General features: G+C 46.6%; 1 protein-coding gene across 2 annotated transcripts in view; it reads left to right on the top strand.

Moving 5' to 3' along the window:
• Positions 1 to 17,500, top strand: part of pard3ba (par-3 family cell polarity regulator beta a) — a 168,772-nt gene that overhangs the window by 108,994 nt on the left and 42,278 nt on the right. For both annotated transcript variants that reach the window (XM_076303066.1, XM_076303067.1), the window contains 2 exons: positions 2,628 to 2,843; positions 4,531 to 4,690. In XM_076303066.1, coding sequence (XP_076159181.1) covers positions 2,628 to 2,843; positions 4,531 to 4,690 — 376 coding nt within the window. The remainder of the gene's footprint in view (positions 1 to 2,627; positions 2,844 to 4,530; positions 4,691 to 17,500) is intronic.

Below are 17,500 nucleotides of genomic sequence, written 5' to 3'. Positions count from 1 at the left end.
GTGTGTGTGTGTGTGTGTGTGTGTGTGTGTGTGTGTGTGTGTGTGTGTGTGTGTGTGTGTGTGTGTGTGTGTGTGTGTGTGTGTGTGTGTGTGTGTGTGGAGGGAGAGGAAGTAAAAAGTATGTCTTTGCTCACAAGAACACCAGGGAAGCAGCCTGTCTCGAGGCAGAGGTGTCGTCTTGACAACTGACCCCTTGAATCACATGCCCCCAGTTAGTGTAGAGGAAAAAAAAGTGTTACTGTTTGTCGCCATGGTTACTCCCCAACCTGTGACTGACAGTTGGAGAATCAGGTTCATCCCTGAGCTGTGTTTTTTTTTCTCTCTCTTTTTCTCATCGCTGTCTTTCTCTTCTCTCACCCCTTTCTCTGCCTCTCTCCTTAAATCTCCCCGTTTTGCTCCCACATTGACGCACCATACCTCTGAATAAATACACTGCTGAATCATTTTAAGCCTGACCAATTACTGCAAAACCTCTTACTCCTTTGCATTGGGATGTAATCATCCTTAACATATTACCATGTGCTATGCACTTGGCCTGTTCTTGATCCTCTCTCTCTTTCTTCCCCTCTCTCTCTCTCTCTTTCTCCCAATCTCTCTCTTTTTCTACCCTTTTACCCTACAATGGCAGAAGTCATCATAACTCGGCAACTTCTCAGAAACACTCCGACATAGGTTAACTGCGTGAGTGTAGACACACACACACACACACACACACACACACCCTTCACACCCTGCCGCATTTGGTGCCCTGCCCTCACTCGGCTGTTTAATTCCATCACGCTGCAGCGAGACAGCAGTAATTAGGTTTGTGACACAAATCCTGCCTCTCAAACTGCGCATTTCATCCTAACCCCCCCACCACACACACATATATACGCACACACGCACACACACACACACACCTCTCTTCCCGCTGCTCCGCTTCACAAACACCATTAAGGACCTCCCTGGGCTTGTGTCTAATGCCTATTTGCCGAATTTTCCACTCGTGCAGTCCGCGATATTCCGCAGTCGGATTCCGCATTAAGGGAGCTTTCAGATGTGCACATTTTTGTCGTCTCTGTCAGTGCCATTGAAAGCGCTCTCTGAGCTCCTTGGAAATGTCTTTAATTCTTATCTGACCCATTTCAACTCGGAGTCTCTGTGGCAGCAGCTCAGTTTAGTACGAGGGTTATGGGAAGTCAAGTTGGGTGTGATTCATATGTCAAGATTCTAGCAGTGCAAGGTGTGTGTGTTTGTGTGTGTGTGTGTGTGTGTGTTTGTGTGTGTGTGTGTGTGTGTTTGTGTGTGTTTGTGTGTGTGTGTGTGTGTGTGTGTGTGTGTGTGTGTGTGTGTGTGTGTGTGTGTGTGTGTGTGTGTGTGTGTGTGTGTGTGTGTGGACTTCCACTCCTCCTTTGAGTTCTCTCATCGCACTTCTTCCCCCTCTCCTAAGCCATGTTTGTGTGTCTTGTTCTTCCCCTCCTTTCTGGTTTTGCTTTGGGATTTTTCTACCCCTGTGTTCCACATCTCCCACGTCTAGTGTCAGTAGATTTCTTCCCCTGTGTTCCACATCTCCCACGTCTAGTGTCAGTAGATTTCTACCCCTGTGTTCCACATCTCCCACGTCTAGTGTCAGTAGATTTCTTCCCCTGTGTTCCACATCTCCCACGTCTAGTGTCAGTAGATTTCTTTCTCTGTGTTCCACATCTCCCATGTCTAGTGTCAGTAGATTTCTACCCCAGTGTTCCACATCTCCCACGTCTAGTGTCAGTAGATTTCTACCCCTGTGTTCCACATCTCCCACGTCTAGTGTCAGTAGATTTCTTTCTCTGTGTTCCACATCTCCCATGTCTAGTGTCAGTAGATTTCTACCCCAGTGTTCCACATCTCCCACGTCTAGTGTCAGTAGATTTCTACCCCTGTGTTCCACATCTCCCACGTCTAGTGTCGTTGTTGTGTTCTTATTTGTGTCCTATCCATCACCTAATCCGCATACACACATCCAGGGGTTTGGAGGTGTTATTGACACCTATGTGTCACCTTACACCCCCCCCCCCCCCCATCTAATTTTTGGGGTTTGCACTTCTGCCTTCTTATAACATCTTGCTAATGTTGATTGATTGTGCTGGTGTACTGTACTGTACTGTACGTAAGGGATAATGTATAGAACCCCGGTCATTATTGGGAAAATAAGTCCCGACAGAGCGAATCGACCCCGAAGCGCCAGCTAAATCTCTCCCTCGTTCCTGTCCCAGGTGCTGCTGCAGGTGGGCAGCCGTGGCCTACTGGTTAGCTTTTCGGACTTGTAACCGGAGGGTTGCCGGTTTGAAACCCGACCAGTAGGAAGCGGCTGAAGTGCCCTTGAGCAAGGCACCTAACCCCTAACTGCTCCCCGAGCGCCGCTGTTGTAGCAGGCAGCTCACTGCGCCGGGATTAGTGTGTGCTTCACCTCACTGCGTGTTCACCGTGTGATGAGTGTTTCACTAATTCACGGATTGGTATAAATGCAGAGACCAAATTTCCCTCTCGGGATCAAAAGAGTATATATATACTTATACTTATACTTATGCTTATACTTATACGTACTGTTGTACATCGTAATAAGGTATCATTTTAAAATGTAAATCTCTCCCTCATTCCTGTCCCAGGTGCTGCTGCAGGTGCCGGTGAGGAGCTCGGCCCTGGCCTCGGCCTCCAGAAGTCCAGCTCTCTGGAGAGCCTGCAGACCGCCATGGCTGAGGCCGGGAAGATGGAGGTGCCCTTCCACCGCCCCGCCACCCACATGGTGCGCGGCCGCGGCTGCAACCAGAGCTTCCGCAACGCCATCGACAAGTCCTACGACGGGCCCTCGGAACCTGAGGATGGTATGGCTATTAAGAATAATCCAATGGATGCATATGTTTATATATGTCAAATTTAATAAGGGCGTGCAGGTCCGATGTCACTTTAAAATTTGTATCCTAAAATGGATAGTTAAGGTCTTTGTTTATGATTGGCTGAATCACGTTCAAAGCCATTTTGAAAATCTCTGCAACCTTTCACATTGTTGAGTTGAGCTGCAGAGTCTCTGCATCGCTATGCAAGCTATTCTGCTAGAAGACATACATTTTTCTCTGAGCATTCATGGCTAAACCATTATATTTTTCATACTACATAAAGGTATATGTATTAACCTCTTTAGAAAAGTATTTAACTCCCTTACATTGTGCCTTAGCTGTCTTAAAATCACTGAAACCTACGGCCTCTCGGGGCTTATTGCATGAGTAGAACCATTGTACTGGACTCAAGGAACACCCCAAACTCAGCAGATGTAAGACTGCCGTTACAGCTCCAACAGAGTTACCTGTGGGATGATATAAGACATTATATCCGCTGCGTTATCACCATACATCACATTTATTCCATTTTGCCGACTGATTGAAGTGGCTCTACTCATCAAGTTAGGCGACTGTAAGACCATTATGCCAACATCAGTGTCTCATCAATATCATGCCTGCCAAGCACTTTTAGGGAGAACAATTTCTACAATGGCACAATGTCTCTGAAACTTGCACCACCATTACAGAAAGCTGTTAAGCTTAAAGACATATCCCCCCTGCCTTGGCATGGAAAATGACATTCAACATCAAAAGAAGAGGTAATGAAATAGTACCTGCGCGTAGGAATGTCCATCCTTCATGTTAAGTGTGGACTTCCGCAAGTCCCTCGCAGCTGTGGCTTTTAATCCTGGCGCCGCCATTACCCAGCCCCTTCAGATGAAGTTCCAGAGTTTACGCCGAGGTGAAGGATGTTAAATGAAGTTGGAAATGTGAGCCATTAGCGGGAGCGGCTCGCGTCTGAACCAGTCAAGGGGGGAGAGCGCCAAGGCTCCTCTTTGAACTGGGGGGGTGGGGTGTGGAGGTGGGGGGGATCGCTATGACTCAGCGCTCTTCAAGGGAGAGGATTCTCCGCTCTCTTTCCTCACTGGACACTGAATCCTCTCAGCAGCCAAAGCTGTCTCTGTCTGTGTGTGTGTGTGTGTGTGTCTGTGTCTGTGTGTGTGTGAGAGTGAGAATGTGAGAGAGGAAAAGAGATATGGAAAGAAAGGAAAAGTGAGAGTGGGAAATAGAGTAGGGAGTAGACGAGGGCTTTTGAGGTTCGCTCCAGACTCTTAATGAATAAATCCTGGGCCATCTTAACATGGCGGCCAAACCCATCTGCATTTTAATAGGAGTGTGTGTGTGTGTGTGTGGTGTGTTTCATGGCCAGTGTTCAATCCTCTTCTTTTACACACAGAGTTGTTGGAGCACGGTAGGCGTAATGTGACCCCCCCCATTTGAGAAGCATGGTTGATTCCCTCCACAGAAACAACTGAAGACAAAAACTAAATAAATAAACTGTGTGTATGTGTGTGTTTTGTGTGTAACTATACTTACATATCTGTGCCAGTATGTCGGCATGTTCTCGTGTTGTTGTTTTTTTTGTTTTGTTTTGCACACATGGACTAGAGTGAATGTATGTTGCCATGGAGTCCGTCTGACTTCCTGTCCTTCCATTTCCTCTTCCTCTCAGATGACTACTCCGATGAGACCTCTGGCGGAGACACGCCCAGCCAGGAGCTGGATGATGGGGGGAAGAAGAAGAAGAAGAAGAAAAAGAAGGACAAGAAAAAAGACAAAAGCAAATCGGATGACCCGGAGAAGAAGACCAAGAGGAAATTTGGATTGCTCAGGTAGGGTCCAGTCAAAGACGTCCGGTGATCCGGCCAGAGATGTACAAACTCACTCCGTATGCTCTAATAGACTATGAACTCAGTATGCTCTAATACACTATGTACTCAGTATGCTCTAATACACTATGTACTCAGTATGCTCTAATACACTATGTACTCAGTATGCTCTAATACACTATGTACTCAGTATGCTCTAATACACTATGTACTCAGTATGCTCTAATACACTATGTACTCAGTATGCTCTAATACACTGTGTACTCAGTATGCCCTTGGCATCATGTAGCAAATTCATGCTGTCTGTTGTGAAATTGCTTCAAGCTGAACCTGCTTATGGTTCATTGTCAGTTATCAGCTTGTTGATAATCACAACATTTTTCCATACCAGGGCTCCCATTCAAAAAGCGATTAAAGATCTCAATGGGACTCACCTGGTAAAATAAAGCATACATAAATAAATGCTATGAAGCAGTTATCCTTAAAATATATTCAATGGAAGACACAGTAAAATCATTGGCGTTCATTGTTGGTTTCCTGACCAATGATTTCTAAGGATATAATGGCATCATCATGTCATCATTATCAGTAATTGGCTTCGCAGCTGTCTTATTTGCTGCTATGGCAGCTTCTCAAGATGTGGCATCAGCTTTTATGGCTGTGAGTTTATGCAAAGCTGTCATGTCAATGAGAAATAAGGAGGATGTGACACTGCAATGCCACTGGTCATTAACTACTATGACAGCTAATGAGAGGATATGGTATCTGCCCGGACATGTCGGAGGCTTCAGCTAAAGTGTTACGACAGTGGGTGTTCTTATTGCTGTGGCCTTTACATTTGAAAAGAACAGATTTTCTGACAACTGATGTCATCCATTTAGGATATTGCCTTCTAGTCCAGTGTCAGTTTACCCTGTTTGATTATTCTGGTCTGGTTTGATTATTCTGGAGATGGTTCCCCAGGTCTAGATTAGGACCAGACTCAGGTGGAGAGAACATTAGGAACATTTTCTCTGTGTGATGTTTTTGATTGGAAACCAGTGGACCACACATGCACCACCCAGATGCAATCAGTGACAACACTTCTGTGGAAATTACCTTGGCACACACCAGTGGCATGCCCTAGGATTGAACTAGCGGGGAAAATACTCAGCTTGAAATGTCGGGTGAAAAAGAAATCTGATAGTGAAGTATCTCACTCTGCCCTAATGTTTAGTCAAGAAGATGGTTTGAACATGGTGGCTGGTCAAGGAGATGGTAGGTTTTGAACATGGTAGAGAGCCTTGGCAAGTTGATTCTGGTTGTAATGAAACACGATTAGCAGATTTCTTGCTAGGAAGTGTGAGCCGAATGATCAAGACATGTCAGAACAGCACTCCTGTGTCTTGTGTTAAGAGACTCCTGTGTCTTAGATAGATAGATAGATAGATACTTTATTGATCCCCAAGGGGAAATTCAAGGAAATTCAAGGTCTTGTGTTAAGAGACTCCTGTGTCTTGTGTTAAGAGCATCTCTGCTTCTGCAGATAAGATGGAAGCATATATGGATACACCGCTTATCTCCATGCATCTGGACACACCACTGCATGTTACATTATCTCTCTATATCTATACTAAGCAGATGCATATCTGCCCTTGGGTTTTCAATATTCATGTATGTGCACGCTCACGTCATTCACTGAAATGAACAAAGGATAAGCACACCGAGATCATCGCACGCTCCACGTTTGATGGACAGATTGGCCGATGTCTTATTTGCCAGGAATGGCCACTGGAATGACAGCTGGTGTCTGTTGATGATGAGTGGATGTCTGGCTGACAGAGAGACAGCACTGTAGGCCTGGAAACCGAGACGTCTATAGCGTCTCTGATGTGTGAAGAGGGACTCCCACCGGGTTCGTTTACCATACGGGCAGGTTATTTTCAGCACTGGCATTCGCACAATGCCTTCCAAGCCCCTTGAGGGTCTGATTGTTATCTGTTCATATAGAGCCTGATCCAGGATCAGATTCTTTCCTCTCGTTCCAAACGGGGCGGGCAAATGTTGGAAAGAGAATGTTGCCGTCGTGATGGAGGGTTAAAATACCTCAACGCCAGATTGAAGCATGGTTGCCTGATTTACTTTGATGACTTTAAGTTCCTAGAAAAACATTAAAATGGGAATCGAGGCGCGCCAGCCAAATCGCATGTCAGATGAGGTTGCGCTTGAGATGAAGAAACGCGTAAACACTTCCAGACTTCACACCAAGTCTTTCACTTTGCGGGTCTACTTGTCGTGCTCACGAGAGCTCTGTTATTGAATGTGATATATGAGCTAATTAGCCTTAATGCTTTCTAGCTCGATCTAATTGCAGGTCTTGGATGTTATTTTTTCCCTTGCGTTGGCGAAAGTAGAAATCGGGATTGGAAACACATGGGTGTAACTCTCCGTCACGTGGAACAAATAGGATATTGAAGTCAGGCTGTGATTTCTTGGGTCCCTTTTAAGGGGATGCGAGATGTTTTGTTTGTCCTGCGTGTGACTGAGCGAGGCGAGGCGGTGGAGGACGAGGACGAGCGGACCATTCAGTGTTTGAATGGGCAGCTGTTGCGGATTCCATTGTGTAGGACTTAGTGGCTATTTCCATCACAAAAACAAAAGACGACTGCTGACTGGAAGATGTCTTTTTATGTCTTTGTCTCTTTTTATTTTTGTTCTTTCTCTTTCTTCTCTCTCTCTCTCTCTCTCTGTTTCTCTCTCTTTCCACTTCATACTAGACCACTTTTATTTTCTTCCCTGCCATCAGTTCTCTGGTCCCATACTATGCTGGGCTTTTGAAGGGAAGAGCTACTTTTACTATTCATGAATCATTTAGGTCATTTTTGTAATGGCCCACAAACTTGTATGGGTTGTGTTTTCCAAACTCTTTATGACAGATTGGCTGTACAGTACGTCATGACTTAAAGAAAGCCAGGGCAGCCCTGGCTATCGTCCCTCTTATATTGGCGTTTGTAAGTGCAGTATTCAGTCTCTGGTGCAAGCAGGACTGGGCCTTACTCACTCACTCTCTCTCTCTCTCTCTCTCTCTCTCTCTCTCTCTCTCTCTCTCTCTCTCTCTCTCTCTCTGTCCATTAGTCAACCATATCCCACTTCAGCCTTCTCAATCTCATCCTGCCCAGCTCACCATGGCAACTGCCCACTTTCGGTACACTACAAAATGGCTGCCTCACTCTCTGCTCAGCCTCTTCTCCTATCTGCACCTCCTCCTACTCCTACCCCCCCCCCCCTCTCTATCACTCTCTCACTCTCCATCCCTTTCTCTCTCTTTCTGTTTGAGTCCGAGTCGGGGCATTGATGTTGTGATCAGCCAGTGAGTCCCTGTAGGCAGACTCGTCCCAGAACCACAGTAGATTCCAAGATTACACAGTGGAGTGGGCGGAAGACAGAGATACAGTCATTACGTTCAGATAATGGAGGAAAATACCCCAGTGGCCATTTTTCTCCCAATGCCCACCAACTCCTGTGCCTCCCCATCTTTTTAAAGTTCCCTTTGCTGGGACTTTGGAGCCTGTAGGCTCACAGAACAGTCTGGGTAACTATCTGAGATCTATACCATTTAATGCTGCTCGACATTAAAGCTATTTTATTATCTGCTGTCTGCTTCTACTGTAGTAGTCTGTGCATGATATATCCGTATATGTGCAGATACTCTGAATTAAGGGGGTTTAGATGACGTTAATGTATGTGCAGCACATATGGATATACTGATCAGTTTTAAGATATGGAGGAGTGTGTCCCTCAGTAATGACATTTTGAAACTTCACCAGTGGCATTAAGGCACGGCTCTGTCATTACTGCCCATATGGTTATGGTGGCTATTCTGGGAACTGAGTTATCAGTCGAGACTTAACCCAGCGGTCTTTATTTATCTTCCAAATGGGGAGCGTTGCACTGGGCCTAGCCAAGCCTTTGTTAGCATCTATGTCAACTCTTCCCATCCCTTTCTCCTCTCCTCTCCTCGCCTCTCCTCCTCTCTCATCCCTTTCTCCTCTCCTCTCCTCACCCTCTTCTCCATTTCCTCTCCTCATCCTCGCCTGTTTCTTCTAGCCCCGCGTGAAGAAGGCAGGCAGGCCGCCAGGGCCCCTGACGATTAAGTCAGTGCCATCTTGCCAGAGGATTTACGGACATGAAAGCCCCCTCTCTGATCCTCTGTTTACAAATCTGCCGCTTGCCATTTCCCATCCATCCGATGTCCGGATCTGAGCGCGTGCGAGATTACGCACCGACCCAAGCCCATTAGCCAGGCCCCCGTTCCGGTCACACACACACACACATACACACACACACACACCAGTCCCAAAAACGTGGCGGTTGTCGTCTCCAACTTGGCGTGGCATTGACAGATCACAGATGTGTCCGGCAAAAAAGCCGGTCATCTCTCGCCTTCCCGGAGTCGTGCGAGAGTGAAAAAGTCAGGGTCACACTGTGTTGTTTACTCCAAAAAAGCCAAGGCCTTGACAGTAATCTTTGATGGGCTGAAATGGAGATTATTCTTTAATTCGCTTAATTTTGCCACCACTAATGACCGTGAGGCAAACTGAGTAAACATGTCGAACTCAACTGGAGTTGTTTAGGAGCAGGGGATTAATGTGGTGACACAGCAAATCCTTGGTGTGGGGATTTTTTGAAAGAAATGATCCGGCCACTTTTCAAGCATAAATAGGGTTTGTCAGTTTTTTGTACACACTGTGCAATATGCCTCGTTTATGGAACCATGTAGAACGTATTTCCTCTTTTGGTCATTTCATGTGGGTATGCACATAAGTAAACTATCAGAGCCTGAACTTCTGCTTGTTGTTTGGCTGTGAGTGACTGAAAAGTTTACATGGAGTCCTCACTAGCGTAAACTCCCAAAAAATAGAAAAAATTGTCAAGGAAAATACTTGTTTTTGGTCTGTCAAGCTAACCCATGGAATAGTGGTTTAAAGTGTTGATGTTAGCTGAGGTATATGAAGTGACGCATACACATTCCACAAAGTTAGTCTGCTGTACTTGTCAAAAACTTCTGACGTAAATCTGTCCCTTCCGGAACGCAGTGAGGTCCCTTAGCAGGCCCTGGCATCTTTGAGTGAGACCTTGGGAATAGCACTAAACCCTACACTCCTTTATTTTGTTCATAATTCACACTGTCCGTCCCAGGTGCCGGAGTGTTTTACTGCACCTCAGAGAGGCGGGGATTTACACAGCCCAATAAAACGGGCCCGTAAGGACCTCCCTGGACACAGCACATCTAATGAACACGCTTAGAAAAGGGCCCAACACCACCACAGGTCATGCATTTAGACATGCGTGTTGAAACGTGCCCTCGTGTTGAAACGTGCCCTCGTGTTGAAATGTGTCCTTGACTTTTTCCCTTTACGGCTGTGAAGTGCAGATTGGGGTGCCCTTCAAATGCGTGTTCATCATTAGCGCCAATCATGTAAATATTGACAGGCCAGATTAGTTTTCCTGAAATCAGCAGCTCTGTTTGCTCTAGTCTTCAGTACTAAGGCAGATGGGTGGCCACAGCCATTATTACTCAGTCAGTAGTAAGGAAGTCGGGTTGTAGGCGGGGTCATTATGTTGAGGCTGATCATTATGTGTAGATTAGGCATAAATAAATAGAGTAGAACCATGTTTAAATATAGGCGATGTGTATCATTAGTGTGCTAGCACCACAATGTTAATGACACACACACACACACACACACACACACACACACACACACACACACACACACATCACTGTCCAATTAATGACACACACACACACACACACACACCACTGCCCAATCCAAATATTTAGCACACTTTCTAACCACATTTTTAAGCCAGTGTAATTTTATTCCGAGCATGACATTTAAGTTGTGCACATCTTGTTATTGTACTTTTCCCCTCTTCCATCACATTTGGGCGGGGAGGATAAAGCTGTTTGTGCTATCACCCACCACACACAGCAGAAATGAGGACCAATTTGAGCGATATAAATAAATAAATAAGTTATTTATTTATTTATATCGCTAAAATTGGTCCTCATTTCTGCGACGAGGTCCTAATTTGTTTGTGCTGATGTGTTTTGTCAATCAAGCGCAACAAGAAGGGAAAAAAAAGCGAGAGCAGAAATTTAAAAAAAAAAAACTACTCATGAATATGAATGGGTATCAGTCATGGCTGCTCCCCGTCCTCTGTGTGATCGTCAGTGGGCTGTCCTGTCTTCACATGGAGATTTCGGAGCAGGCATTCCTCTGCTTGGGAGAGCTTTGCTTCAGTAAGACTTTTTCTGGCTGGTGGTGGAGGTTCATAGCCGGAGCAGGAGCTGTGCAGGCAGTAGTCAAAGTGACGGTTTTAGCTTCAGTTTTAAACGCTCAGGTTCAGCTGATCTTCAGCTGGTGTTTGGTCGTGAGGCAGCTGAGGATGGATGGCGGTTGTTTTGGGCCTGTTCTCTGAAGATTAGTCATTTCTGTCAGCTCTCTTGTTACTATATAACCAAACCATGGCCGGTGTGATGGAGCTTGTCATGCTAGTTGACTGGCATGGCTTAAAAGACCTCTGTTCTTGGTAATTACCATGTTATTAAGTATAAGTATATATACTTTTTTGATCCCGTGAGGGAAATTTGGTCTCTGCATAACCCAATCGGTGAATTAGTGAAACACAAACAGCACACAGTGAACACACAGTGAGGTGAAGCACACACTAATCCTGGCGCAGTGAGCTGCCTGCTACAACGTCGGCGCTTGGGGAGCAGTGAGGGGTTAGGTGCCTTGCTCAAGGGCACTTCAGCCGCGGCCCACTGGTCGGGGCTCGAACCTCAACCCTCCGGTTACAAGTCCAGAGTGCTAACCAGTGGGCCACGGCTGCCCATTATAAACTCATTGTTAAGATAAGATAACTGCCTGTGATAGAAGCCCCTCTGAATTATTTCCCTTCAATTCCTAGCTAATGATATTGTCATTTGTACCACTTTTGGCGTATATTTTGTACCATTTTTTCTCCTATTATTGTTATTGCTCATTCTTATCTGACTTTATCATGTAACTAATAAAAGATCCTTTACGTACTATGTACATCTAGAGAATACTCATAGATAGTAATGTGCTGTGAGCACAGATGAGGTGCGTGCGTGCGTGCGTGCGCACTTACTGACAGTTTGCTGGATATAGCTACAAGCATCTATAAGAGTGTGTGTCTATATATGCGTGTGTGTGTGCATGTGCATGTTAACGGCAGTACGAGTCAGCGAGTGTGTGTGTGTGTTCCGACCATACATGTAGACGTGTCCACTTGTGGAATGACTAAATGACGGTGTGTGAAAGGGCACACGGTATCGGGCCGGTCCACGCAGGAGGCGGACTGGTCCCGCTGTGTGGGTGCTCCTGAGGTGGACGCGTCACGCCGCTGATTGATGACCTCCGTCCCGCGGCGCCCGTGTGGCCAGTCCCCTTTCTCCTGGGAAAGGTTAAGTGGCTCTTACGCCCAACAGGGAGCCAGCAAGAGGAAGCGCGGGCAACGCGTTAACCTTTCCCTCGCCGCAATGCCTAATCCATATTAACCGATCGTCGCCAGCGAAGGCCGCCGTTTTACCAGACACTGGCTTTTGTAAATGTCTCGAATCGCTGTTCTCTTCTTTGCACTGTTTTTTTTTTCCCTGGATGTTTCCTACTTTTGTGGATGTTTCCTATTCTGTGAGTGTAAAAGTGCCAGCTATTTTCTGAGGCTACTTATCCACCCCCCCCCCCCCCCCCCACACACACACACACACACACACACACACAGCTAGTTGCCCTCTGCCCCATGCTCTTGCTCTTCCTTTCTGTCTTTCTTTCTCTTTCTTTCGCTCCCTTGTCCGACAGACTAGTATTGTGCCGCCGGACTGCTTGAATGGCTTGCGGTGACTGATTGGCCTGCCACAACAAAGAAGCGACACACTGTCACATAAGTGCTCATCGATCGCGTCCAGTTTTCCCGCCCACTGGGCCTTCCCGTCCACTCCATTTCTACAGCGCAGCTCACTCAAGAAACTTCTGAATTTTATTTCAACCTGAAGAAAAATAACCCCTCAGCATCGGACGCCACAGTCAACTTTGAATAACCATGAGAGCGACTCCACACCAAAAAAAGGGCTTTCTGTCTGTTTCCACCGTAATTATTTATGAAAGGAAAGCGAGGTGAATAAATTTATTAAATATGTACAATAGGAAATGATCCTAGTCAGCTTTGGAGATTCAAAGGGGCCTAAATTGATAGTGAGGGCGTTTGCCAGGCGCCTAATTATCTCATCTGCCCGTGATTGTGGGCCACTTATGTGCTCTGATTAGGAAATAAAATGCTGCTATAGCAGAATGTATATGAGGGAATAAAAAGTAAAAGATTTAATTAGTCCCAGAAGGAAGAGGAGGTTCATTACAGTTTAATTATACACAGACCAGGCCGGTGCCTTTTGTGTTCCGAACAGCTACGATTGGTCTGATCGTTGAGTTAGAGCTGTCAGATAGCAGTCAGACTAGCAATTCATGATTTTGTGTGTGTGTGTGTGTGTGTGTGTGTGTGGTCTGCTTGTGTGTGCATTTGTAAGTGTGGACTGGATCGATGAGGGGCTTAAAGTAGACATACATCAGTTTAAGTAGACACTTGTCATTAGTGTGTGTTTATGAGTGTGTATATGTGTGTGTTTATGAGTGTGTATATGTGTGTGTGTGTGTGTTGGTACTAGCACTGCCTGTGTATTTGTTGTGTCTGCGTGCATGTAGAGGAAGCTCAGATGTGTGTTTTTTTCATAATAAACTAACTCTTCTCTTTGTCTTTTTATTTCTCCGAGCCTCCCCACTCCAGTCTTTTTATAAAAATTCAATCAAGAGCCTCCACCTGCCGCCAAGGGTCGGATTTAGAGAGCTAATCCTTTTCTTTCTGTTTCTCAGATCTACCAGCTAATTACTCCTCCTTTATTTAAACCCCTCTCTCTCTCTCTCTCTCTCTCTCTCTGTCTCTCTGTGTCTCTCTTTCCTCTTGACTCCCCCTTCCCTCTCTCTCTACCACTCTCGCAGAAGTTCTCACCACTTGCGTTACCAACTCTTCTCCATAGAGATCACTAAGCTATAAATACAGATCAATCTAATAATGTTGATAGCATTTCTTCAGCTAGATTAAGTGAGCTTGCTGCCTCTGCAAACCGCTGCATTGCTTATATTTTCCTAAGCTACTTATTCTCCCAAACACGCCTTGGGAGTTGCACTCTCTGTTTCTCTCTCACTCTCTCTCTCACTCTTTTTTTCTCTGTCTCTCCCCTCTCTCTCCCTAGCTACTTTTAGGGCTCTTTTTTAGTTGAATGGTTATTTATCTGGTATTATAACAAAGCACTGAAAATAAACCCTCTTCTAGCTTTATCCTCTCTATCCCTCAGACTCAGAAATTGTAGCATGTGTGTACATGTGAGATAGGGTCTGCCTTTCTCTCCTGTGTGAGTGTGTGTGTGTGTGTGTGTCTGTGTGTACTGTATATGTGTTTTGTGCCGGTGTGTTTGTGTGTCTGCCTATGTGTGTGTGCGTACAGTACATACTGTATGCAGTAGGAATTAAGTCTCTGTTTGGCAGAAGACACCAAGAAATAGATGTGTGTGTGCGTGCGTGCGTGCGTGTTTGTTTGAACACCTTCACCACCACGGCCGCCACCACCAGACACCTGTCCAGGTGACACTCTTTTCCCCTTGCTTGCTAAAGGTTCCACTGGGACCCAGGAGACGAGCAAATGCAGCCATCTGTAGTCATGTCACATCATGCCCAACTACCCCCCACCACACACACTGACACCACCAATAGCCTGTACCCCACTACACACACATACGCATGCACACACTCTCTCTCACTCACACACACACACACACACACACACACACACAGACACTACCAATAGCCAGTACCCCACTACACACACACACACACAGACACTACCAATAGCCTGTACCCCACGACACACACATACGCATGCACACACACACACACACTCTCTCTCTCACTCACACACACACACACACACACACACACACAGACACTACCAATAGCCAGTACTCCACTACACACACACACACACACACACACACACTGACACCACCAATAGCCTGTACCCCACTACACACACATACGCACCCTTCATCTGTTCCCTAGGGGGTTCTGTAATGAGCATCCCACCGCTAGCATCCCTCCCGCCCATTTTCTCTTTCCTGTTCGTAGCGCTGCCAAACAAAAGCAGCGTTGTATGTCCTCTGATGCCACCCGGGTGAACTCTCCGCGCCGGCGCAGAGAGAAGAGGGAGAGTAAACCAGGGGGACTCGAGGGAGGCCGCCACGCGCAGAGACGAGTGCGCTCGGGAAGGCTAATTTTAGTTGTTAAACAGTCCGGCGCTAGACAGTGCAGAGAGCCGCGCTAATGGGAAGCCGGGAAAGGTTAGCGCCGAGTGCGCGCAATGCTAAATCTCATTGCTGCGTCTGCAGTGTCTCAGACAGAGGTGGGGGTAATGGGAGTGGGGAGAGGTTAGCGTGGGGAGCAGTGGCGCTATGTCTGGGCTAATGTCTGTGTCTGAGTCGTTTCATCGAGTGTGGCAAAGGCTAATGTAGGTCTCGTAGGGGTAGCACTGTGACTAGTCGAGCAAAAGCTAAAAACACTGTCAGCAGGGCTTCTAATGACCTATTGAAGTGTATTTGTTGCAGTGCTTACATTTTCAATGCGGAATGTCCAGCCTCGAAAGAAAAGAGACCGCGAAAACATCAGAACAGTCTGTGATGAGTCATAGTTGCACCAGAAGTTTCGGTTATTTAGTAATTACAGCTTTTCAACAAGTTTAGCACACCCACTCTGGCCTGAAAGTGAATACAGTTTCATAATTAGATCCATTTAAATGGTGCATACACAGCATACATGGAAAGACTTCTGGACCACAGGACAATATGGACTCTAATGAAAGCCTATTTGAAACAGAAAAAAAATCACTTAGCCTAATTGATTGGCTCCTTGTACCTGTGGTCAGTGCCCATGATGTAGCCATGGCAACAGGCAGCCAGGCTTCCCGATTTTCCCTCCTGGAGTTCTGGGACTGCCGCCGTCGTGGTGGTTGTCTGTCGGGGAAAGGTCAGGGGGACTGGCTGACACCACCTCGGCTGTCTCTGATCCAACCGGGCAGTGGGACCTCATTAGAGAGCCCTGACGTGCTTCAGGAGGCAGCGTGGAAGTCTGCCCACTGCCCCTTCTCTCTCTCTCTCTCTCTCTCTCTCTCTCTCTCTCTCTCTCTCTCTCTCTCTCTCTCTCTCTCTCTCTCTCGCTCTCTCTCTCTCGCTCTCGCTCTCTCACTTCCTCTCCCCTATTCTTACCGGCCCTTTCCCTTTGAAGTCGCCGCAGGTCGAGGGGATAATGAATGCATTGAGGAGACTGCTGGGAAATGTGGGGCCGCCCCACCCCACCCTTGCTGCAGCATCCCTCCACCTGCTAGTATGAGACAAACAGCAGCACACAAAGCACCACTGCCATTCAGTCTGCCCAGGGCCAGCTCTAGGGGAAGTATGTCTCATGCTCATTGAAAGGACATCGACTGATCTAGTTCATCGAAACTGGCATCACGACAATATTCCGCTCAAGATCCACACAGACTGTACAGCATACAGATGTGCCTATATATATATATATAAAGAAAGGGCTCTCAGCAGTACTGGCAGCGTGTCAGGAGCTGAGAGATGTATTAGTTACAGGCTTCCTCCTCCGTGTGTTGCTACGTTCACACTTCCCACAGATTAGCGCTGGGAACTAGCACTAGCGCTCCCTCAGGCTAGTCCAGCCATTAGCACCCACTCGTCCAGTAGCGACTCTATGACGGCCAGGGAGAAGTAGTGCCCTTGAGCCGTGCCGTGTCGTGCCGTGCCGTGCCGCTGTGCTGTGCTGTGCTGTGGAGTGTACGTTGGGGAGATGGGATTTTCCCCCATTGTGCGTGTGATGGTTCATAATGGTTCCCATTGTGTGTGCTGACTGGGTGGCTGCTTGGCTCCTTCTGCGTCCGGCGTGGGGGATTTGATTTCAGCTCGGCTCTGGTTTTGGGGGGGGGGGGGGTTCCTACTGCAAGAAAACCAGGAAAGTGTGTGTGCATGTATATGTGTGTGAAAGGATGGAATGAATGAAAGAGATGGAGCAGAGGATATTTTTTTATTAATAGCAAGAGGTCAGGAGTTTTTCTGTCTTGGTGTCCATCCCTGATGGGGAAATCCCCACAGCCCACAGATCCGAACACGGTAGGAGAAACGAAATAGATGACAGGAAATAAAAGCGAAGGAAGGAAGACAATGGCAGAAAGGTAGAGAAGAAAGAGAGGAGGAGTGGTCAAACAGAGGGGGGTGTTTCCTCGTCATACTTTGACAGATAATCCTAATTAAGGAACAGTGGGATGAGCCAACCGATACTGACAGGCTCCGCTAATGTATGCACACATAATGATCAGCTCAGACTGCCAGACCACCCGTTTGAAAAGGGTGCTGGGCGAGAAGGGGGTTGGAGGGTCTCTTTTAAAAACCATGAGATTCTTCTTTGGGTTCATTTATAACCAAAACCTTTCCAAGCTGACTAGTGGGAATTGGCTTTAAGTGTGAACAGGGCTTTTTGTTCTCTGTAATCAAATGTACTTATTGCTTTTTTATGTGAGGCATCACACCACGAGACCACATCTCTCCAGAGTTGTGTTACCAAATCTCCTGCTTTGAGCTATTGACAGTGTAAACACACTGTGTTTCCTTTTTTTTTTATTTTACAAATTTCCCAAACC

This window comes from Alosa pseudoharengus, unplaced genomic scaffold (assembly GCF_046254945.1).
Source record: "Alosa pseudoharengus isolate Yale_2024_CS ecotype anadromous, Long Island Sound unplaced genomic scaffold, YU_APseudo_1.1 YU_APseudo_1.1_scf_24, whole genome shotgun sequence".
NCBI lineage: Eukaryota > Metazoa > Chordata > Actinopteri > Clupeiformes > Clupeidae > Alosa > Alosa pseudoharengus.
Note: the sequence above shows the minus strand (reverse complement) of the source record. Positions and strands in the feature narration are given on the sequence as shown.